This window comes from Lepeophtheirus salmonis, chromosome 8, assembly GCF_016086655.4.
Source record: "Lepeophtheirus salmonis chromosome 8, UVic_Lsal_1.4, whole genome shotgun sequence".
Taxonomy (NCBI): Eukaryota; Metazoa; Arthropoda; class Copepoda; order Siphonostomatoida; family Caligidae; genus Lepeophtheirus; species Lepeophtheirus salmonis.
In genome coordinates this window covers 27,667,234-27,691,921 of record NC_052138.2, presented here as the reverse complement: position 1 = coordinate 27,691,921, position 24,688 = coordinate 27,667,234, and the positions used below count along the sequence as shown (strand labels likewise).

Genomic DNA, 24,688 nt, shown 5'->3' with positions numbered 1-24,688 from the left:
ATATTTACTGACATAGTAAAGAGTATCACATTTGTGAACAAGTTGCAATTTAAATAAGGAAATTGTACAAATTGCAACTCAAAAATGAGATGAATAATTTTAAATGAAGGATTTACATTCTATTTGGTATGAGGATCAGGCAATAATTGAATATTCCATGGATGATCGATAGATTAATAGTATAATTTTTGACTACATATTCTAATACAAATTACAATATATATAATAATCATTGGCACATTATAGAGTTCAAATGCTCTCAGTCACATTACTCATAAATACATATTAGCCCTGTAATTTTGATAAATTAAAATGAAATGAGAGTATCAATCTAAGTTGGTCATTAGAATGACCAATTTTGTAATTAAATAATGCATTTTAAGACGAAGTAGTTGCCACTTGTACACAACATCAAATAATTAATATGTTTGATATTCAGAGTCTAAGGACGGATATAGATGGAGAAATATCATTATTGAGTGAAATATATCTTTATCAATTTTGTGTGTTTGTAATTGTATAGTACGCTACTATAAAAAGTTCCTCTAAAAATGACAACTACATTAATTTTAAACTTAAACGTTAAACCCAATAATAACGCTGATAAACATTGTGGGCATAGCTAATATGGATGTAAACAAGATATAAAAAATATGAACTCCTTTGGTCGAGAAAAAAGCTGTGTTCATACTTAGGCAGATCTGAATATATTTTTAATATATTTTCTATTATCTTTCATTTCTAAACATAAAAAAATGTACTTATTAAAGTGCCACAATAGAAGAGATTACCAAATACATTTCAGTTAATGCTCAAGATTTGTGAGTAATTTGACCTAAAGTCTAAAATAGGTATACTCTATTTTAGGGGTGGGAGGAAGATTTGGAAGGGGAAAATGAATATAAACACCGGAATATAATATTAGCTAGGCCAAAGAAGTTGAACGAAGGTTATCTTTTTGTTCTTGTTTGTTTGGTTGTTTGTCTATCGGTCAACAGAATTATGGCAAAAGTTACAAATGGAGTTTGATCAAACTTGGTATAACAGGGGGTGACTGGAGGGGATGTAATTTTTTTTCAAGGAATTTAATTTTTGAAATTTAAAATATAACTTTTTATTAACAACTGTAGATTTTTGAAATTTATTTTAAAAAGATTTAATTTTTGTAAATAACTGAATTTTTGAGAAAAAAAAATAGTATTTAAAATTTTGAATTTATTTAGTTTTTATTATTTTTTCCTGAATAGCTTTGAATTTTTGAAAAAAGTATTAGTATTTAAAACTTAATTTTTTGAGAATAAATATGAATTTTTGAATTTTTTTTTGACAAAAAATTTAAATTTTTGTAATTAGCTGCGTACTTTTGAAAATGTTTTTAATAAAATTGAATAATTAAATTTTTTTCCAAAAATAATAAATTTTCAATTTTTTTATAAAAAAATTGCGAAGCCCAAGCCCCTCTCCCAAAAAAATATGATCTTGCAGACGAGATTATCAAATTTGATAAGTAAATATACCAAAGACAAAGGTAGTACAAAACTTTAAAAACACATAATTACCTATCTATAGATATAATCGACAATAACTTTGGAACATATTGAGGTACAGAGCTCAAACTGCTGTCATTATGTAGGTATAATATCCAAGGTTGCACAAAAGGTCAAAAACGCAATATGGACTTTTAAACTAGATACAGAGCTGACATCCTATCTTTGCGGCACACAATACATGTATAATAAAACATAATATTAAATTATAAATGAAATAGATATCAGGGCCGTCCGCAGGGGGAGGACTAGAGGATTTTTAAATTTTTACTTCAAAATGTAATATTTGAAAAAAAAATTCAGCAAATTTAATTATTTAAAATTAATTAATTTTTTTTGTAAATAGCTATGAATTTTTGATATCTTTCTCCGAAAGATTTAATATTTGAATTTTTTTTTCCCCCAGAAAATTTAATTTTTTGTGAACATCTCTGGATTTTTGAAATTTTTTGTGAATAACTATGGATTTTTTTTCCAAAAAATTTATTTTCATTATTTTTTTTTCAAGATAAATCCAAAAACCAAGCCCCCCCCCCCCAAAAAAAAAATAACAACAAAAAACAATCTTGCAAATATTAAATTAATTTTGCATACTTTTTTACTTTAACTATAAGGTAGACAGCTGCATTTTTTATTCTTTGAGAAGTTAAAGCCTTTTTACTTGGAAAGCAAAATGTGAGGATGGGATTTGAACTAAAAAGGCATTCATCAAATTTAATTATTTAAAAACACAATTAATTAATTTTTTTATACAGTTAAATAGCTATTCAGTCATTTATTTTGTAGATATCGACAGGATTCTCCCCATCTAAGTTTTCAACGATTTTAATATTTCGTACGTGTAATCTTTTTTTAGATTAAGAACAACAATATACAACAAGTTTCAGTTTTTCCATTAGTAAAATTTAACTGAAAAAAACATAAAATGGTACTAAAGGGTCTACTTTTTTTTGCATCTATTTTTTTCCAGAAAAGAAGAAATTTAATTTTTATGAAAAATTAAAATAGTAATTGAACATCATTCTGGATTTAATATAAAATTTTTTCAAATTCGTGAATAACTATGATTTGATTTTTTTGTTCAAACAAAAGGGGCTGTTATTTTTCTGCTTTTTATTTCATTTTTTTCAATAAATTAAATTTTTTGTGAATAGCTGTGGATTTTGGAAAAAAAAATTCTCCAAAAATTAATTTTTCAAAAGAAAAAATACCCAAAACCAAGCCCCCCGCAAAAAAAACAACAACCTGAGGACGCCCCCTCATATGACCACGATAGGTGGAGTTAATTGGTTAAGGTAAAAGTTAAATGAACCGAAAACCTTGAGGAACACTGGAGTGTTATACATACTATATATATATACAATAAAGTGCATAAGTATGGAATGTCTAAAGTGTTTTTATTTGGTAGTGGTAGGGCTGTACTTCCAAAAATTGAGATCCAATCTATTTGAAAATTCTCTGAAGAGTCTTTTAAAGTTAATACAGCAAAACGAATGATCCAATATTAATTATTTTTTGTGTTTACTATAAAAAAATGACAGCCATTTTGGATGTAGTACATAGTTACCCACTGAACTTGATTTTCTACGTTATTTTCACATTAAATGTTCATTCTAACTCATTTTTAGTATCGATACTTAAACATCCCTAGTTCACACCCAATGACTTCTCTATATAAGTTGTATACTTGAACATATTTTTTGCAGTTAACACAAACAAATGAGTGGGATAAAATATAATGTCCTCTACTTCCAAGTTGACTCTTCATAAGTCGTCTATTCTCCTCTATTTCTTGCAATGCATTGGTAGTTCAACTCAAAAAGACTGTAACAACATGAACAGATTAAACTTGCATAGGCTTAAGCCTCGCTGCGAGTCCGATACTCCTACAGATCACCGTCTGACTTGTATAAATGTTTTAGATCTTGACCCATCAACGATGTGGACTCCTCGCTATCCTCTAACTCGACGACATTTCATCATTATCTCCTTTAATGAGGCAGTTAAACTAACAAGGATAGAATTACTCCAATATAGTTGGAAGTTAGGTTATGCTAAAGAGGCCGAGTAAGTGTAATATAATTATCAATCATTAACCTCTCAAGGCTATTAAAAATCCAACCACAGTAAAAAACGAAAAACAGAATTAATTTAAATGAAAATGCTGCTAAGTATAGAGTAAGGCTAGGACCTCCGGATAAATGGAGTCGAATTATTTTACCCGGAGTGGTTGAAGCATCAAGTGTTAAATTTCGTTTTCGGATAGATTTGAACTCCACATTTGGAGGGATAAGAGAAATTTCCTTTTTTGGATGCATGGTGGAGAGGTAAGGTGATTGTACTCGAATAAGAATCACAGGTTCCAATTTATACTTATTTCCCCCTATACAGGAACTTCCATTTAGAGAGAGGCATGGCAAGTATTAATATAGGTGCTTGGTGTCACAAATTATTAATTGATTAATTTCTAGAGCAACACTGATAGATCCAACCGAGCATATATCATTGGAATTGTGATTTTCTTCATCATTGTATTTCTTATTGGAATTGTAGTGGGGTGCACATTGCTTTTCCAGAAGAAAGGAAGGTTGGAAAGAGAAGTAGTACAAGACATGAACAAAAACGCCAACGACTTTGAGCGACAACTTGTTTTAAAAAAAAAAAAAAAAAAAAACAAAATAATTATGTAACAATTCGAACTCATTTGTTAACATAATATTCTATTATAAAATGGATTCAATACTATTAATTAATTAATTATTACGACTTTTTTTAGAGCAAAAAAGAACATTTTAATTGCGTTGTAAAATATATATAGGTCTATATGTGTGTTCGAAAGAAGAAGAAAAAGTATAAACTACAAAATGAAATACCGTAAATGACCTGTTAATAATTAAACCTTTAAACCATAGATAAAACAATATCCGTCTTTCTCTATGACTTAAACCATTTCAATCAATTGACTAGACAATCACAAAAAAACAAAACAAAACAAAAAGAGCCCCATCTCAAAATCTATGAATGGACTTCCGAATCTACACCATAGGGTCGTAGATGATAGACTAAATACTCTAAAACGTACATTAAATTAGGCGATACATAATGGAAGGATATGGCACTATCTGAACAGCATTCTGGTCCCTAAAATATAAGAAAATATTATTTAAAACACTTGAATCAAGAACTATAATTAATTAAACTCACATTTTTAGTTTCATAGTATTGATATTTATTAAACCAATTGTCAGGCTGGATAGATCCAGGTATTAAATGCGTCTCAGGAACAAAAGGAAAAAATCGACCTCTACCATATGAATCTCGCGAATCTCCTAAAATTAATTATTCATCAGTAAAAGGATGTTTTACATTTTTTTAGTATCATAAAACGTTTTTTCAACTCCAATTAAATTAAGGGAAGAAATATCATTAAACATTAATTCAACATAGTAGTAATGGAATTATTATTAAATGATGATCTTATGAGAGTTTAATACTAGCAGGATTTTATGTCTAGCGTTGTTCGGCACCCCGGTACTATAGAAGTCCCGAGGTACTGAGACATTTAAAACTAAATAAGTATTTCAGCTGGTACTTGCAGCCTGTATTTGTTTACTGGGAGGGGTTGGAGCTTAGGCTCTGCACTCGATTGTTAAAAATAAGGGCCCTGCACATATTTATCTTTTCCATTTCACCCTCCTTGCAGCACCATTACATAATTGTTAAAAAATGGTTCATCAATGATGTAAGCATGCAATACTAATAACTACTACACATAATGATGCCGTTAATGACAATATTTATTTCTTATTAAGTGGAACAAGTGTCGAAATACCAATACTAAAATATTGGTATCACGGTAACTGCACTAGTCTGGACAATATTAGATTACCTGCTTCAACCTTAAGATTCTCCATGCATTTTCCCATTTCAACATCCTCGTTTCCACCTCCATCAACTCTACAAATAACCCCTGTTTGATCAGCGATTCCTCTCGAAACAAAGCGTTTAAGTGCCTCTTTGCTTAAAATATAACCCGCTCCACCGCTCATATAGCCCTGTTTTATATAGAGTTTAAAGCGTTCTCCAAAATACCATGGGTCATTTGTACTATAGTTTTGAAGTAAATAGCGCAGATTTTCAACTATCACGTAGGTATCGTCATCAGCTTTGAGGAACCAATCCGCTTGATCACTAATTGAGATGTTTAATTATACTCCTAGCTTAAAAATCTTATTTACTTGTGTTAATTTTTACTCACTAATAATTTTCATAAACATATTTAAACGCTCCTTTGGTCTTTGCCCATAGATGATCACGACCTTCTTGAACATCGAGTTTGACTGCTGGCAAATGAGGATCCTCTTTGCTGCTCATAAAGAGAAGAATATTACATCGTTTACCCCATGTTGCTTTGACATGTATAGCTTTGAGATCATGATTTTGTGGCCCAGTCATTATCCAACAAAGGATTCGAACCTTTTTATATAATTGATCCGCAACAGAATTTTGAGCTAAATAAATAAAAACAAATTATTCTAATATGTTACGATGTAGAAGAGTCTTACTTTTATGGAACTCTTCCTGGTTACCATGGATTTCAAAGGGTTCGGATTTATTGTCTTTTCCCTTACTCATCCATCTACGAAGGAAACTATTGAAAAGATGCCATTATTTACAATATATTGAGAATGTAGGTAGACTTACTTCTCATTGCTATGAATAGCTGAAGGTATTTCGATAGAAAAGGATGAAATGTTCATAAAAAGATATGCAAAACTAAACCCGCAAAATATCCCCAAACATAGCGTGAAATAAAACGTTCGAGATGTGATTGCTAAAAGAATATTTTTTTACATAAGAATGAAGTCAAAACATCATTAAAGAAATTATCCCTTACTTTTTTTGGTAGGACTTCCCAACAACATCCTCTGATTTTACAATTTCACAAATGGGTATTCAATCAAGTTGTGGTTTGAAATTTAAGTATATACTACACATGAAGTCCTTCTGGCGGCATCTGAAATAGCATTATAACATTATATTTATAAGTAGATTGCAAAAAGATGTTGTTGAATGTAAGTAAATGTTGTGTATTGGTTGTCTTTTTATTTGTCAAATGAAAAGTAATATATATTTATATCATATAAATTAACTATACAAACACGTGAACTAAACATCGTTCAATATAACTTTTTAATTAGAAGTCTTTAAATGTTTCTAATAATACGTAACAAGAAGACATTATAAATCAATCAAAGGAAATCAAATTTCTTTGTAAATTAAACACAAGTCAAGAACAACCTACAAAAAATAACACTTTGTTTTAAAGTTAATAACGTATTCCCCCACTTACAATTTGAATAAGATAAAATGCATAGGAAAAGATATGAACTATTGTTGAGGACGTTGATATGATAAGTGAATATTATTATATTTTATAATATATGATAAGGAATTATTTTAGACTCGGTAGAGACTTGAGAAGCGGATGAAGACTAAATTTCTGTTGAATTCGATGATGATAAGAGATGATCACTCTCTAGTCCTTGTGAGAGGCGATAGGGCACAACAACGGTCCTACCAGCTACAAAATTAACTCTCAGGAATATAATTTGATTTAATCGGTCCAACATTTCCTACCCTTTTGTTGAGAGGAACAAGAAGTACCTATAATTCTCTACTCCTTCAACACCTCAACATAAAATACTTCTACAATGTCAATAACTAAGTAACTAATAAGGATCCCCTCTCTCAACTCTCCAAGCTCATTCTTTCTAAGACTTCCTTCCTTTTCAAAAAAAATAAAAGAAAATCAAATTGGATGCCTCAATTATTAAGAGGTCATGCTTAAATGTAATAATTCTATTAGAGCTACACAAGAATGTCCGCCTCTCTCCAGAAAATTATGTGTTAGAGCGCGATTTCCCTACACATTCTATAATATAATATACTGATACATATTATAGACGCAAAATGACGATAATTAGGTCCACACAAAAACTACACAAGTCTACATAGATGATAGAGTAAATAACATACAATAACAATAAGATAAAGAAAGAATATGACGTCACAAATTATTTTGTGACAATTTATAATAGAGGAATCAAAAACAAATGATTTCCCTTGAATCAGCTGCTCAATTTTTGTAGGGTAGTTAGATCGCAGAGAATAATGTCCATAATCTCATGCATGAATTATGACTTGTACAATAAATGAATTTAGAGTGAAAAATATCCAACTAATAAATTAAAAGGATACAGTAAATATACAAATAGATGCTCCTATTCAAGTGCGTAGTTAGGATGTTAAAAATTGAAGGAATTCATTCTTTTACTATATAAAAGTTGTTAAATCTGGTGGTGGGGGAAGGGTGTATTTTAGGAGTTACATAAAGTCAGAGAGGAACACATCCCCTACCTAACAGCACCCATTGTCCATTTATAATTAGTAATTTGCTCAATCGTCGATCGATATAGGTTTGTAACAACCTTTCCCTATCTACCCTAAGTTTGATTTGTATTGAATGAACCGTAGGGACGACTGTTGTCATATTTCTTATCAGTTCGTCCCTGACTTTAATATATTATTTTGGCCACCTGATTCTGAAATTTAGCTCAGAGATGTAACATTTTATTATTGATTTTATATATGGATCATCTATACATCAATAATACTTTGAAATTATATATGATTTTTGTAAGAAATTGATGAATAGCTTAATTTAATCCCTATTCATCATACTCCCATAAGAAAAATTAAATAAGGAAAAATCTACTCTAAAGCTTTTGATAACTTTTCAGCAAAAAAAAAAAAAATGTTATTTAATTATATATATATTATTAATTAACAGAATCACACAAGGAGTAGAAATTTAAGAGAACTTAAGTCCAAAAAAAAATATCTAATTGATTATATGAACTTGTAGTTATTATTAAAAAAAAAGGTTTTATGGAATACGTCTTAGGATAATAAGCCCATTTTCACTTCATTATAGCGTTTGTAACAATCAATCAATTCTCCCCTAAAACGGGAGTGTTTTTTATATTTAAAATCACGTCATCTGTTTCATTTTTTTACTACTCGATCGGCTACGATAATCAATATTTTGACACAAATATCAGACTACCTGTCCAAATTGTAATATTTTAGAACTGGAACCCGTTTAAGATGTCAAGGTGTTATGGATGTTCTTTTATAGTTGACATTTATGAAAACCCTGAATTAGTTAGTTAATAGAATATTTAATGGTGATCTTCGGCAATTCCATCTAAAAGGATTTTCGCTGAAGGGGATGAATATTTTTTTTTTTCCTTTTCACTATTATGCCCCTAAAAGATACCCTTTATTTTATAGCGGATTCAAAGATGGTTAAGAAATAAATCTTGTTTATTAATTATAGGTATTTTAAAGAAGTTCTAGAGGGCGCTCATTTGGTTATCAGCAAGAGAGAAGGGAATTTTATTTTTTATTTATGTCATTCAGTACTGTTGGCTGTTTCACACGCAAGTTCTGATACAATAGCCAGGGATATGGAATTTCTTGTTAAAGAAACCTATAACTGGTTTGCTAGATCTTCCTTAAGACAGGAGGCCTATGTTAATTTATTTAAACTAATAAATGATGGACATTAACCTCTGAAAATTGTACAAGATTGCCAAGCAAGATGGTTATCTATAGCTTCTACTGTACAAAGAGTTTGTGGCCAATGGTTGGACTTAAAAACTCATTTTAGTTTGTTTTTTACTTTAAACCGAAAGGTGTTGCACATCGAAAATGCTCTATTCTATATACAGTGATGAATATTATCACGGTTATTTGTAATTTTTTGATCGGTACTAAATTATGTCCAAAGAGTCAACAAGATTTTTGTGTTCAATGATAGTGATCTTACCAAATTGATTAAAGACTTGAATGTTTTGGTTGGAAATTTTGTAAATAGAGGGATACTTCCTATCAATCAGCATCGGGTTGATCATTTCACCTCTAATCTAGAAGAATACCTCGTGCCTAAATTGTACTCAAGATATGAAGTGAAAATTTCCTCTCTAACAAGACCCATCACTTGTTAGAGGATCGAGATCGATGATCCCAATTTTTGATGAAGCTTATTAAAAAACTTAGAAATAGGCTACCCGATAATGTGAAATTATTAAAAACAATGTAAATGTTAAGTTTTGGAAGCACGTGAAAAAGTTCATATTACCCTTAGTAAAATCTTAGGATATACCTTCTTAGCCCAGAGGACACAACAAAAATAGTAATTCAATAACCCTTGTCAAATGGCTAGAAACAAAAGACACAATATAATTTTGGATAGAGGTAGACCTATAAAGGATGCGTCTAGGCTAAATACTTTTGCTGAGCTTAATTTTATTGCCTTAACAATATTGAAATTGCCTCATTCCAATGCTGAAGTTGAAAGTGTATTCATCCAAATGAATTTAATGAAAACCAAGTTAAGAAATAAAATGGTTCCTGAAACAGTAAATGTACTACTTCATTTAAGATAGAATAATGTATTTATAAAAAAAAATATTTAGCCAATTTTGAGCTGTTTTTTGTTTAAACTAGATAATTTTTAGCTATTTTAGAAGTACATTCAGCTGATTTTTCTTAAAACCACCTCACAACACTTTGACTGTAAATAACATTAACTATTAACTTCTCCTAAGTATTTTACTGATCGGCAACAAGCATCTTCCCTTCGGAGCTCTGTCACGTGAATCATGCCAAAGAAACCGTGCCTTTTTTCGTGGGTCTCTAACAACGGAGGTACTGATGTATGGAATTATGATTTGGGGAATAAGAGTATATCTTGCCGTGTTTGCAAATTCTCGTGCCCATCTCGTTCTTTATGGCAAGTAATCCGCCACTCCAAAACGTCCCATCACATCAACAACTTAAAAGTCATCAAGAAACACAAGATTCAAGGAGATGAAGGAGAACTCAACGCCACATCGTTCAATTTGGACATAGCAAAGTTACTTGTGTCGTGTAACATTCCTTTAAATGTTGTGGATCATTCCAATTTCTGCAAGTTTGTTGAAAAATATACTGGGAAGACTTCTCCTGGTCGATGGGTCGTTACTAACTTAGTTGGGGATGTATGTCAAGGAGTTTTGGATAGAATAAAAGAAGAGGTAAAAGAAAAGGATATTTTCGTTGCATTAGATGAGACAAGAGATCAAGGGAGTTCAATCACGGCAATATTTATTGGCTCTTTGGACGAAAATTTCTGTGGTAGACCTTACTTAATAGACTTTATTGAGATTGCAAATGCTAACAATGTTAAGAACATCGTCTGTAGCTCAGTTTATAATTTATTGGGAGAAGATTTTGCCCAGTATAGACTTAAAGTTTTCATCACTGATAACACCTCGTATTGTATCGAAGCAGGTGAAGATCTTAGAACAAATTTCCCAGAATTGATTCACATTACATGTGATTTACATGGATTACATAGAGATGCAGATATGGTTCAACAAAAGTTTCCTCTAACAAATGAACTAATTTCGAATGTGAAGAAAATGTTTTTGAATTCTGCAAGAAGAAAGCGAGTGATGAATATTATAAATAAGAAAAGGAAGTCCAATCTAAGTGCTAAGAAATTGAGGGAAATACTGATCACCAAATGTAATGAATGTTTTGTAAACATTTAATTGTCAACAAGTAAATATTAATATTTTTTAAATAATTTGTTACTTTATTGCCTCATTTCTATTCTTTAGATTTCTTGCCAAAGTTATCTATTCATCGTCTGTGATCACTAAAAAGTAATTAGAACACTTCCGTTAAGATGATCTGTATTCTAGGGGCACACATACTACCATTGCTTCATTCCATAATATGATAGTCAATTTCTTTCTAACGTAGTATAAGGATTTTGAATATTAAGAGGAACACGAAATTTAATATTATTTTTGCCCTTAGATTGTCGTGACAGATTTGTCTTTATATAAATGGATTTCCGTCCTATGTAAGGAATGAATATCCACAGCCTTATTGAAAAATTATTATAGTTTACACTTAATTTACTCGCATTTTATTTATGATTTATTTTATCCACCTTCTATATATTGATATTCGTAACCTAATTTTTATTTAATGACAAATACACATGCAATTTGTATCATACATTAAATCATGGATTACTTAATATTAACTAAGATTCATCTATTGTAATTTAATAGAAGTCAATGTTTTGGACAAGGTTATGTATTTTTCTTAAAATTTAACTAGAAACCTAAACCCTTAATTAAAACCACTGTTCGTAGTATCTGAATCATAACTATGCTCTAAAAAATTATAAAAGTTATTTTTAAACAAAAATACATAGCCCTAATCATCTTCCAAGGGTTTTAATATTCTATATTTATGATCAAGGTTACGTGAATCCTGAACATAATTCATTTACATAGTTTTTGTTTACTTCTACACCTTGCTTTTTAGTTTCTTTAGTCACCTTGATCCATTTTGACTTTTTTGTTAAGTTATGAAATATGAATATATTGAAGTATTGCACGGTAGTTAATTACCTCGATACTTCAAGGGTACTCTAATTTGCGCTCACGAACGAATGCAAAGTCACCAACTGAAGTGTCTTAACAAAAGAAGAACTGACTAATCAAAACTACTTGATCTTTATAAGAATTAAAGCAATGAGTTCTTATACTATAGTATAAGAACTCATTGGCTAAAGCTTTAAACCAAGTAACGGAACGCGAAAGTTAGCCTGAAGAGATGCAATGGTGCAGCTTTTTAACGCTTTTTTGCAAGGTGTCGCTTTCCATATGACGTCAACTACATTATTTTTCTTATTGACATAATCTGGTTCATTTTAAATACAATGATTAATTGTCTATTGATAAATCACGCCCAACAATTGCTGTGGGGAATGAAGAAATTGTTTTCTTCTTTAGCTTTTGAGAAGTAGTGTTGGGGTTCGGTCTGGAAACCCTAAACCGATCTGAGACCGTTATATTATTTTTGGGACCGAACTAATTCGGTCCAACCAAAAAGCTCGGTATAGTTCGGTCCCAAAAAAATCGGTCTAGACTGATTTCACAGATAAATTGTTTATAACATGATATCATATGTTTTTTCAAGTACAATTGTATTATACGAAGTTTAAAAGATATAGCTCGGATTAATCTTGATTCCACCGTCTCTTATATGTATAAAGTATTTGTTCTACTTGAGAGAAAAAAAACACAATTGATCTCTCATAATATATGAGACCAAAAAAAAATCAGCCTATAAATCGAGACCGAATCAAAATCGGTATACAAAGTGAGACCGAGAAAATCGGTCCACGGTCTGGACCGAAAAATTGGCCCAAAAAAAATCACTTAAGATCGAACCGAAAAAAAAAAAATCGGTGCTGCACCGAGTCTCAACACTAAAGGGAAGTTTTCAATTATACAATTATAATTTGTTGATTGTTATTAATTCGAATAATTAATAGTATAACAATAAATGAATAATTTAAGATATAATGGTCAATTATTGTCAGAGGTGGGAACTTGGAGTCTAGACTTGACTTTGACTCCATAGTTTAATCATAAATACTCGTATATATTTTACATTAATTAACATCATCATCTTGGAACTCGAATAAAAAAAAATTACCGGGTTAATAAAGCTTCATATGATAAAAATCTTCTCTACCTAAGCTAGGTTTATCTTCTGGATCTTGAATGATCTTCTTAAAAGTAAAATATATTAGATAACTCATAGATTTCATAATATTAACTAAACATACCTCTGGTGGACAAATAAAGTTTTTAGCTATTGATCAAGTGGGTCCTCGTTTCCATACTTGGTTTAAAGCATTGAAAAGAACGAATCCTCCAAGGTTAATAGAAGTGTATTTCCATTAACCTTGGAATCATCAAAAGAACTGAATTCTTAAAAAAAAAAAACGAATCCCAACGCAAGTTAAATTCCCCTGCCGCCACTTCCTTTAGCATCAAGAACCTCTTGGAATGTCCAAAAATATACCCTAATTTATAGGTTGTGCAGGTGAAGAGCTAAGCCCCAAGATAGTTTAAACTCCATTGCCTTTGTGTTTCAAAGCATGAAGGACCTCTTCTAATATGCTAAAATACACCACGGGCTGTGCAGGTGAAGTGCTGGGTCCCAAGTCAGGTTCAATTCCCCGCCGCGGCTTCTTTTTTAGCATCAAGGACCTCTTGTGATATTCAAAAATATACCCAGCCCACGGGTTGTGCAGGTGATCTTAAATAATAATCATTTATTAACTCAAATGAACGCTTACATTAATAATGTGTTAACTCGAGGACAAGTCAAAATGTTATATAATTATTCGTGCGATATGGAAGTCTTAGGATATAAGGAATGTTGAACATACATGTGAACATTTGTATCAAGTTATTTGTGTGCCAGACTGTATTATGGGATATTACAAGGGATCCTTGATGTTCAGAGAAGCGTCTGCGCAAGAATTTAACCTGGCGTAGGCCGGGTTTGTTTTAGTGTAGGATTGATTTTTTTTTATCATTCGATAGTTTGCTTCCCCGAATATTAACAAGGAACGATATTACCCCAACCTTTTTAATAATAATTTTAGGGGGTAGCCTTTTTGCGGGGAGCCTCGTCGCCCTTCCATTTCTATTCAATATCATCTATAATTCCTATGCTTCGAGAAATGCATAGCTATTGGAAGGTAACATTATCGTATTGACTGGGCAGTTTTGGTGTAATAGGCGAATTATCTGAGCCCCCGAATAAAAGGGTCCAATTTCTAGATATCATTAAATAGTATAAAAAATCTATAGAATAACATGAAGAGGGATTTAAAATCTCCCAAGGTTGTTTCATCCCTTCAAATTCATGTTTGGCGAGGACGTCCAATTTTGAATAAGTTAAAGCTAGACTTTAGAATATTATAATGCCTCTTCAGATACAACTTTAGAAGTTTGTATTTTTTTAGCGGAATCTTTATTACTTTGGACTCCTTAGTCTGGTGGTAAAGTCGACCGACTATTTGTCCTTGACTTGATAAATTAATAAAAAAACTATACATTATTTCTTCATATGTCCCATCGGAAGATAGGACAAATAATCTCTGTACGCTGAAATTGTTAAGTCCAACTATAGTCAGCCAGTTTGTATTACTTATTTGGATTAAATGCAGTTCGATCCGAATGAATACCGTAATGTAGTAATCAATATATGAACCACAATATTTTTTATGTATATCTAATATATATTGAATAAATTTATATCTAATAGTTTATAATTTAATCTAACAAAATTTTGCTATATTGATTCAATAAAGATTTTTTTAATTTGAGTTTGAATCACTCCGAAAAATCGTTGAAAATTATTTTATCTATCTTAAAACTGATTCAGTGAACGAATCTTTTTAGTGAACTGATTCAAGTTAATTTGATAGTTGAAGTTGTATTTGCGCAAAACACAGATGCATGATATAGCAAGTACTCAAATAGGTAAAAAATCTGGTAATGGGTAGTTTTGCCATAGAGCCATTTTGCCTCTAGGATATATTACTTTAATATGTATATATATAAATACATGTCGTTTATACGTCGTGATTGATTATTTTTGATTGAAATCAAAATAGGCAATATTTATTACTATAAAATGTATTAAATGTTTGTTTTCTGTTGGAATTATGCTCTTGACTCATATAATACTTTTTCGTCAATCCAAGAGTTTTTTCTAGTATGAATAATCCATCATGTCTCATAATAATTACTAACGGAGAAGTTATTAGCAATTTTTCATTTCGAATCGTTGCCGTGTTTATTTATTTTTGCTTCTCTTACTACACTAATTTTATTAGTTATTTTATCTCTGGTTCGAATTCATTTCATAGAGATATCTAGTTGGTGTATGCATTGAAATTTGAAGCCCTGATTTCATCATTTATCCAACAGAAAACAATCACTTAATGCGTTTTATAGTAATGCAGATTACATATTTTGATTTTAAAGTTCTAAAGGAACATCAATTTGAACCAAAAATAACAAAACCGACGTATAAATCTCACTTATTTATCTATTAAGGCAAAATATCCTTGGGGAAAAATGTCCTCAGGCAATATCAAAGTCCTGAGGCAAAACAGTTGAAGACAATAGTGCCAAAAAATTCAAGATAAGATTTATTTATTATTACGACTTGTCAAATTTGTCCTCCATTAAAAATTGATCTATTTTTTTTTAACGGTGATCTTGTCGTTTTTATTATACTGGGATCATATTCAATATCCGGACTTTATAACACAAATGTTTCTCACGAGTCAGATTTTTCGATTAAGTACTACATTAACCAAGAAGGGTTTTAAGACAAGAAGAATGTCACTGGAAAGCTACCAATAAATTAGGTATGTTACAAAAAATTTCAAATAATATTTTTTCCTTTTATCTAATAGATAATGGTAAAAAATACATTTTGACCAATTTATAATCGAAATTTCATGTCTTATTTCGTAGTGCTTATGTTATAAAAATGATTGTTAGCGATCAGAAATTCACTGCGATATAACGATCAGGGCTATTTGCATCAGCAATCCAATCAATTTAATTGCAATCATATTCAAATATACTATTTCTTTAAACCTATATATGTAGGTATATATATTTTTTAACTTCAATTAACGATTTATACACCTTTTTTAAATATATTTATTGACAATATTTCACTATAATTAAAAATAAAATGTATGTAGAAAAAAATTATTTTAAATAATTAGGATAATCCTGAAAATTTTGATTATTTACGAGCTATTGCTAATAATATTTTTATTTTGAATATTTATTTCTTTGAAAATTGATATATGTTAATGTTTATCTATTATTTCATGTTCATATTTGATGTTAATTAAGAAAATACAAAAATAATAGAAGATAGATGTGCAAAAAAACTGACTTAATTTATTTTTTGTCTTTTTATTTGAAATTGGTTTATTAATATAGGAGGGAATTCCCACGACATATATAAGGATCGAGACTAAGTCAAAACCGAGATTATCAGGTTCGAGACGAAAATCATAGCCACAACTTGTGTTGTGTCGGTCCTTACTTATTCGGACAGCCAAGTCCAGTTTAAGTACCGGTCCTTAGAACTGTCACTCCATAAATGTCGGTCCTTGGAATTTTTCATAAAAGTATCGATGGTTTATTAAGCCAAATAAGATATATTAAATATGTATTAAGATTATTGCACATATCTTGCTAAAAATATTATATTTTTCATTTTAATACTATATAATACGAACATATTATGGTGTTACTTTGTTATATAATTTATAATTATATAAGAAAATAATTAAAAGGAGGAAAAACACCCTCATTGACGTCATGAGGGATCGATTCTACCTTCTTAAAGGACCGATAAGTGGGACTTGATGGTACCGGACTGGACTCGGTTCTAAACTAGGACTGACACAGCACTACCGACAACAAGACCAGTATTTTAAATTCGGGACCAAGGCCGATGTATTAGATCCAATACCAAAACTTTGAATTTAAATTTTTTTGGTGGCCTGGTATCGATGTGGATATCGTAAATTTCGTAGCTGCATGCGTCACTTCTCAAACTTACGCTACATCTCCTTTGTCACAGTTTGTCCCATTAGCTTCATTTAAGATATTTTTGATATATATTTTAAAATATTTGAATCCAACTTGAGCAACATAATTAGCAAAATGATGTTGTTTTTACACTTCAGCCCAACAGGAGAAGATAGGAATCTCCCGTTTCAAATAAATTGACTAATAGCTTTGTAAAGCATAGTCTTGGATTTGTCGAGGTTAAAAAAATTTGTCGAGTTTTGTTCGCTGAGAAAGTTATATTTTAAAGTTGACTAAAATGTAATGTAGTTTAATATAATAAATCTGAAGCCCTTTTAAGACCACCCCTATTAACTATATATAAAACAATATATTGGCTTGAGATTCTTCCATAAAAAAATTAGAACTAGAAAATAAATATATGTATTAGGAGGAATTGGATATGTGCTTACAAATTAAATGATGTTTTCACATTTATGCTTATTATTTGATTTTCATTAAATGTTCTTAAGTTTCTAATATAAATTCATTTCTTTATTTGTTAAAAATATATACACATAATAACAAAATGTATATAATAAAAATAAATGTTCATAAATGACCCTTCAATGCTACGATACATCATATAACTAAGTTATAATAACTACATAATAGTATTCCTCTACTTCTTCTTCTATGACTACACCTACTAAGGTATAGTACGAAAATGAAATGTTAATTAAATAGTCCCAGCCTATATATATACATTTTGTCTTTTTAGTGACGTCATTGGGTACATCAGTAATTTAAATTTGTTTTATCTATTGATTCCTTATTTATTAACGTTATATTTAGATTTTTCTCTCTACCGTTTTATTTTTGCATTTGGAGCCCCAACGACGTCATCCATTATACAATTAAATTTTCAATGAGAACTGAAAAAATATGCTGACTGACCTTGTACGAATTTATAATGCATTTAATAAGCTCGTATTAAATGATGAAATTCTTAAAAACATGGAAAATGACGTAATATATAATATTGAGTACATACGTCATAGAGAGTATTTTATGTTTATATTCCCACATGTCACAATCATAGTGATTCTGAAGTAATAACATTGAAAGAGTACACACGTGCGGAAATGTCCACGAAAAAGACGGAACGAATAGAGCGTAAGAAGCGGAAGCTCTCCGCCTTTTTGAAGCTCGTAGAGGAGGACGAACAGAAGAGGCCTCGATTGGATGAATGCGAATTCCAGGAACTGAGAGCAAAACTGAAAGAGCGTAAAAAGAAGCTCCAGGAATTTCCCAAGTTTGACTTGAAGTCCCAGGGTCATGATGCGTCCATTGATGTTCTTTTCTCGCAGAGGAAGCCCCTCTTTTTCCAAGACCTTCAAAATCTTCTCAGCTTTGCCATGATCGGCGATAGATCCTCCTACAAACCCTACTCATGGTGCAAATTGGAAAAGTGGAATAAAGTAAAGTCTATGTCAGTTCTTGTCATGGATAACCTTGGACTGGATGACTATATATCTAATCGAGAAGATCTTCTCAGACACTGGGAGCCTTTATTTCCATATAAGCTTCATTTTTTATCTCCTCAACCCTCCCTCCCAAAAGAATTCGCTCTTTTATCTCTCTCCTCAACCCTCAAGTACAACATTGTCTCAAAAATGTCCTTGAATGACGCACTCTTTTCCAAAACTATTTTTAACTTTCCAGTTGTGACAGAGACGGAGCAAGCATTGGAATCCTCTCTCAAATTAAAGTTGCTCCTCAATCCTAGACAAATGCTGGAGTGTTCATATCCCATGCCCATACCTGGCTACAGCGAACTGAAATATGCTCATTATGTACCCACGTTTCTATCATATGATAGAGTCACCAATGAGTCTCCTCTCTTTTGCATTGATTGCGAAATGTGTTTGACAGTCTCTGGTAAATTAGAGCTAACAAGCATTTGTATAGTGGACGAAAAATTAAATGTGCTCTACCATTCTTTAGTCAAACCAAGTAATCATATTATTAATTATTTGACTCAATATTCCGGTATTACCAAAGAGCTTTTGAAGGATGTGACAACGACGTTAGAGGTATTTATGATCCAATAAAAGAACCATTCCTATTTTATTTATTTTTCGTTTCTTTTAGGATGTTCAAAATAAGATCATTGAAATCCTGTCTCCGGACTCCATTTTAGTAGGACATTCCTTAAATTCTGACATGGATGCCATTCAAATGATGCATCCATATGTCATAGATACGTCGCAGATATACAATCTCACAGGAAACCGCCAAAGAAGATCCAAATTAGCTCTTTTAACGAAATTGTTTCTGAATAAAGAAATTCAAAACGCAGGAGCCAGTGGACATTGTCCCATGGAAGACGCTATAAGTACAATGGAACTTGCACTTTTGAAATTAAAAAACGGATATTCTTTCGGTGATACCATGATGAAGGATTCCCAAATTAGCCATGAAATGTCTAAAATCGAGGATGAATATAAAGCCTCCTTCTTTGATATTAATTGTAAGGAAAAGGAACTACAAATAATTGGAGTAAATGAATCCTTACATGAATACGAGGAATTATTACCGGATTCCAGCATTCTGATGCAAACTAAGTCCATTAACCAATGCTATAAGGCTGCTTGTGAATCAGCGGCTAGTAAAGACTTGACTCTGTGTCATATTCCTTTTGGAAAGTTAGATGACGTCAATGTGAAAAAGCTTTGGAAAATAACGAAACGCGTTTGGAAGTCTGTTCCCAGCAATAGCCTTTTCTTTAATATATGGCCTGGTAGAAATGGTCAGGATGCCTTTGTTGGAATAGCCATGAAGGAAGATCCTAAGAAAAAGCAGATATTGAAGGAATAACTCTCTCTTACGAAATTTCATTCTGAAACAACACTCTCAGCCATGTTTTCTTATTTGTGTATATATTATGTTTGTTAACGATTATTAACCATCAAACTTAGAAGTTGTATAGTTTTTAAATTTAGGGGGGTATATTTAGGTCAGTAATTCCTAATCTTCTCATCAACGTGGAGGGACTGTTCTAGAATTTAAAAAAACAAAAACATTTCATCCTTACTTCTTTAGCAAAGATATTTCTGAAGAATTTTTGCTAAACTCACAGAGCCTTAGTGCTCTTTCTGAATTTATAAATGTTTTATTTGAAAAAATTTATGCTTCCACAAGTCATTTCTTTATTACAAAGAAATAATAATTTGAACTTATTTCGTTAAAAGAAATAATAAAAGAGGGTAAATTTGCTGTTCAAGTAGATTTTTCGGAAAATTTGCAAATTAATTGTTCAATGTGAAATCCGTGGATACCATTGGAATCAAAATGAATGCACCGTATATCAACTATTTTTCGAATGTACATTTTTGTTCAAAGGACTATTTGGGCGAAAAATGATATTTAATATATTGATATCAAGGACTACTAAAGACTCTTTAGTTGTCTTTCATTGATATATGCGATTGTACATTTTATTTCAATTTAAAATAATAGTATGATCAAGAGGCATCGGGATTTTATTTTTAGAATCGTACCAACACTAGTTTCTAGTATTAAAAAACCTAGAAACCTGTAATGGAAGACTCAAGAACTTTTGCTACTAATGGGGTAGAAAAAATAACCACAATGACATAATATAAGTCCATTTCTCAACCTTTTATGAGAAAAACATCAATTTATTAGATTCAAATATTCGGATGCATACCGACTATTAATAAGAGGCTTGTGATATTGAAATTAAATAATTGTGATTTATGAATCTCAAAGGTCTGATTTGTTTAAGGTATATGTTTGACTATTCAAATCTAATAAATACTTTATTTTTCATAAAAATATGACAAATAGCCTTTTGAACTTATGTTATGTCATTGTAATAATGTCTCAATTATTTTACCGATTTGTAGCGGGTGCGTTTGAGCCTATGCTTACAAGTTTCTACTATTGTACAGATCAATTAAAGCCCTGAAATTTAAAACTTAATATATAAATATATATTAGTGGGTATCACGGGCCCCCTAAATTGAGTGATCACTCATTCTAACCCCTCAAAATGTTGCGAATGGTAAATAGATATCCGTTTTACTATTAAAAAAATCCCTCCTTTTTTGTCAGGAAAGGTTTCTGTATAAAGTAAAAAAAAAATTATGAAATAAACTTTTTTTTTTCTTATTTAAAAAAAAAAACTTTATGTGCTTAAAAAAATGATATTGTATCAAATGTAATTTTTTGATAAAACCCTTACTTCTACAGCGAGATTTACGTTGTGCCCGATTTAGTGACGTTTGCAACACAAATGTTCGAATTATTGACATCATTCAAACAAATTGATAGTAGTATAAAATGTTATATGTTTCTGGCCGAAAATAGACGAAAAAGAAAAAAATTACCTATTTAAAGCAGAAAGTTCTGCTAATATCTTATTTTTTAAATTCTCTATAAGTTATTATATAATAATGTGAATAGCATAAATGCTAAATGTTTGTAAAGTACTTTGTACATTTGGAACAAAGAAATCAAAATTTTACATTCTTTATTATTACCTCTTTATAATTTTGAAAAATAGACTTATTAACATTTTTCTTTTATACAATAACTTCAAATCGAACAATTGTTCAAGAGTACTTAATTATAAATTCGATGCAAGTAATTTTTTACCATGTAGTATTCAAACAGAAACGACAATGGCTACAAGAAGTTTAACTCTGCATTTCCTTTTTGGTCAGCCCAGATATCTAAATCCAGCAATTCTCCCATCTATAAAAAATGTCTATAAATCCCTTTTAAGTGTAAAGCAAGACTTAAATCAAACTCGTCCCAGTAAATGGTTTAAAAGGGAGGCTTATTTAACAACTGATGATCCACTACACTACAGAAACCTTGCTGTTACGCAAGAGTACATTACTAATCACAACATTTAAAGAAAATACTTTTAATTAAAGAAAACTATATAAATTACTTATTATATGATGGTATGTACATGAATGATGTCAAAAGTTCAAAATAACTAATACGCAGTCGGTAGGATTCGAACCTACGCTCCCAGAGGGAATCTGATTTCTAGTCAGACGCCTTAACCACTCGGCCACGACTGCGGGCTAGAAAATTAAGTTATCAACCTTATATCAAAATTTGTGTCTTGATACATTCATTCCAAATATGTAATTTATTTTAAAATCAAACAATATTCCCAGAAGTAATTGACGGAAGTAAAACCTTCAATTTGGCACGGTTTATGTAATAACCTCCTTCCATATCTCTGGACTGGATAATATTAAAAACTCAAAACATATCTTGTTAAAACGCTGAGGTTAAGTCAAACTTAAGTTTTGAATTTCATTTTAGTCCAATCACGTGTCTTGGAGTTATTAACCCAAATGTGGAATTGTAATACAGGTCGACTTGGCCAAAAACTCTATTTTGGCCCATTTGTCCCGCTTAGCATCAAGATATCCAAAATTTGAAGGCATCATTAGATTTCTTGTCAAAAGCTGGAGGATATGCATTTGTTTCGTTCTTTAAGATGAGTAATAAAATATTATTGAATATATAAAAAATAATAAATCAAAGTGTCGTGTCTGAAAATATAAAAAAAAAATTTTTTTTTTTTTTGTCATCAAATTTCGCTAAAAATGGTACCAATCGATCTGGAATGTTACAAATCTGTGCTGGCTCAAACCTGCAATGGACGATCCGAGCAAAATTGAGGGAGTTAGAGCCGATTTAGTGAAATCCAGTTTTTTTAACTAAAGTTTATCATTTTTCAAAAAATTTCAAAAAAAATACGCAGGGACATCCGGAAAGCAATTATACATCAGTTGCAATATCAAACTTTTTTGTAGTGGCTGACTTAACCAATGTTATACACCACTTTGTAATTGTAATACATTTTTCCATAGTTAAATCCTTAACCAATTGGCCACGACTGCTCTCTCAGACATGGATGTTAATAACCTTTGCTAAATTTTGTGTACAAGAAATATTTTTTTTATTGTAAATTGGATATTAAAATTTGTGTGTTGATACACTCATTCTAGATTTGTAAAGTACTCTTACATCAATTTCCATTTCTCGAAATAATTGATGGAGATGTAATTCATTTTGCCTTACTTATCTCCTTGTCGTACTATTATTTGTAGCTTGTACCAAAAAAACTCAACTACATTTCTGTTCCTGGCTTCCCATGGCGATAGCTGTTCCTACTCCTGTGTCTTCTTTGGTTAATTCCTCAACTTTAGTTACTGCGGAGATTTATTTATTAATTCTATTTTATGGTGGGTTAGTTATTGTGTTAAGATTTAACTTATTAGTTAGGGTTTCATTGGTAGCATTTATCTTAAACTATTACGTTCCAATGTGGTTTACAATTAAATGTCAACCGAATTGCTATGCTAGTTCGAAGCATTTTCACTATCAAGAGGTATTGATCAAGATCTGGCCCCTATTGTAGAAAATTTTTATCCCGAAATTCTTTCTTCGCTCATCATGAAAATATATTGTTAGCAAATGGATCTTTTGTAAATTTTCGTAAATTTGTATTGAACAAAGTCTTGAATGCAAAATTTCATATGACCCCCATAGGCAATTCATAATTCCTAATAAAATAAACTATGAATCAAATCATTTCATGAATATGAACGATTGGTCTAAGATAGTAATTTCAGTTCCTCCAATCTTACAACATTGGTCAGATAAAGAACTTATGAAATCAAAGAATGAGTCTTTGAAATTAGAGAAATATCCATGCCATTCCTAATCTGTAGAAAGGGCAATAAAACTAGTTTCAGTGGCTTCCTGTAAGGTTTACAGATATAACCAAAGAAACAGATAAATTTTGTCAACTTTAAAATCAAATAATACACACAAAGGAAATTTAAAACTAAGTTTCAGTACCCAAATTGATATATTTACATATTATATGTTTAAAAATAGCATTCAGCAAAGATTACGGATAATTGTCCACATTATTATGTACTAACTTATATAGAATAAAAAAATAAGAGATTGGCAGAATTTTCTCCTTTTCATAAGTAATTTTTAGTTTTTTCGTCTATTTTCACACAAAATCCTAACTTTACTAACAAATTACATATGGTGCAATATCATTTTTTTAAGCACATAAAACTTTTTTAGAAATAAGAATGGAAAAAAAGTTTATTTCATAATTTTTTTTAGTTCATACAGAAACCTTTCAGGACGAAAAGGGGTGGTAATTTTTTTTCTCCGGGATTTTTATTTTATTTAGTAAAACGGATATCTATTTACTATTCGCAACTTTTTGAGGGGTAAAAATGCGTTGATAGCTCAATTTTGCGGTCCCGTGATACCCCTTAATATATATATATCTAACTTTTGTTTTTAATTTCATCCCAATCTGTGACATTAGATGAAAATCTTAGCGATGGCTCCAAATATTCCTCAATTGATGAGTTTCTAATGCTTTTATTACTCACGGCTAGCCCATTTCATTTAAGATAAAATTATAGTATCGAAAAGGTTGATTAAGAGACCTTTAAAATGTTCCGTTTTATTTAAATAATTATTATATTCTTTTTCAAATATAATTACAAATGACTT

General features: G+C 30.7%; 4 protein-coding genes and 1 non-coding gene across 10 annotated transcripts; 3 read left to right on the top strand and 2 right to left on the bottom strand.

The window, feature by feature from the left end:
• Nucleotides 1-3,153: 3,153 nt before the first annotated feature.
• LOC121122755 (uncharacterized) lies at nt 3,154-4,764 on the top strand. Of its 3 annotated transcripts, none has more exons than XR_011781379.1 (4): nt 3,199-3,614; nt 3,675-3,874; nt 3,939-3,963; nt 4,019-4,764. XR_011781379.1 is itself a non-coding variant. In XM_040717793.2 (3 exons), the coding sequence occupies exons 1-3, from the start codon at nt 3,286-3,288 to the stop codon at nt 4,009-4,011; spliced, it is 585 nt and encodes a 194-aa protein (XP_040573727.1). In that variant the 5' UTR covers nt 3,154-3,285; the 3' UTR covers nt 4,012-4,229. The 3 variants fall into 3 exon arrangements, 1 of the variants encoding a protein (XP_040573727.1); XR_011781378.1 differs by having other exon boundaries at nt 3,250-3,614; nt 3,692-3,874; nt 4,019-4,468; XM_040717793.2 differs by having other exon boundaries at nt 3,154-3,614; nt 3,692-3,874; nt 3,939-4,229.
• Nucleotides 4,315-7,623, bottom strand: LOC121122753 (glycoprotein-N-acetylgalactosamine 3-beta-galactosyltransferase 1). Of its 2 annotated transcripts, XM_071890387.1 has the most exons (9): nt 7,188-7,595; nt 6,901-7,131; nt 6,445-6,564; nt 6,252-6,381; nt 6,113-6,198; nt 5,806-6,058; nt 5,437-5,738; nt 4,752-4,876; nt 4,315-4,688 (listed from the first exon to the last, which is right to left on the bottom strand). In XM_071890387.1, the coding sequence occupies exons 3-9, from the start codon at nt 6,470-6,472 to the stop codon at nt 4,563-4,565; spliced, it is 1,050 nt and encodes a 349-aa protein (XP_071746488.1). In that variant the 5' UTR covers nt 6,473-6,564; nt 6,901-7,131; nt 7,188-7,595; the 3' UTR covers nt 4,315-4,562. The 2 variants fall into 2 exon arrangements, with proteins under 2 accessions (XP_071746488.1, XP_040573725.1); XM_040717791.2 differs by having other exon boundaries at nt 6,901-7,623.
• Nucleotides 7,624-8,687: 1,064 nt separating this feature from the next.
• Nucleotides 8,688-11,691, top strand: LOC121123080 (uncharacterized). Of its 3 annotated transcripts, none has more exons than XR_005865906.2 (3): nt 9,031-11,219; nt 11,279-11,419; nt 11,481-11,691. XR_005865906.2 is itself a non-coding variant. In XM_040718164.2 (2 exons), exon 1 carries the CDS (start codon nt 10,277-10,279, stop codon nt 11,207-11,209), a length of 933 nt encoding a protein of 310 aa, XP_040574098.1. In that variant the 5' UTR covers nt 8,688-10,276; the 3' UTR covers nt 11,210-11,219; nt 11,279-11,691. The 3 variants fall into 3 exon arrangements, 1 of the variants encoding a protein (XP_040574098.1); XR_005865905.2 differs by having other exon boundaries at nt 9,216-11,219; nt 11,279-11,422; XM_040718164.2 differs by having other exon boundaries at nt 8,688-11,219; nt 11,279-11,691.
• A 6,457-nt stretch (nt 11,692-18,148) lies between these two features.
• On the top strand, nt 18,149-20,397 carry Rexo5 (RNA exonuclease 5). Its single transcript, XM_040717841.2, has 2 exons — nt 18,149-19,182; nt 19,241-20,397. Exons 1-2 carry the CDS (start codon nt 18,232-18,234, stop codon nt 19,964-19,966), a joined length of 1,677 nt encoding a protein of 558 aa, XP_040573775.1. The 5' UTR covers nt 18,149-18,231; the 3' UTR covers nt 19,967-20,397.
• Nucleotides 20,398-22,124: 1,727 nt separating this feature from the next.
• On the bottom strand, nt 22,125-22,206 carry TRNAS-AGA (transfer RNA serine (anticodon AGA)). Its single transcript has one exon. It is a non-coding gene; the product is annotated as a tRNA-Ser (tRNA).
• Nucleotides 22,207-24,688: the final 2,482 nt, after the last annotated feature.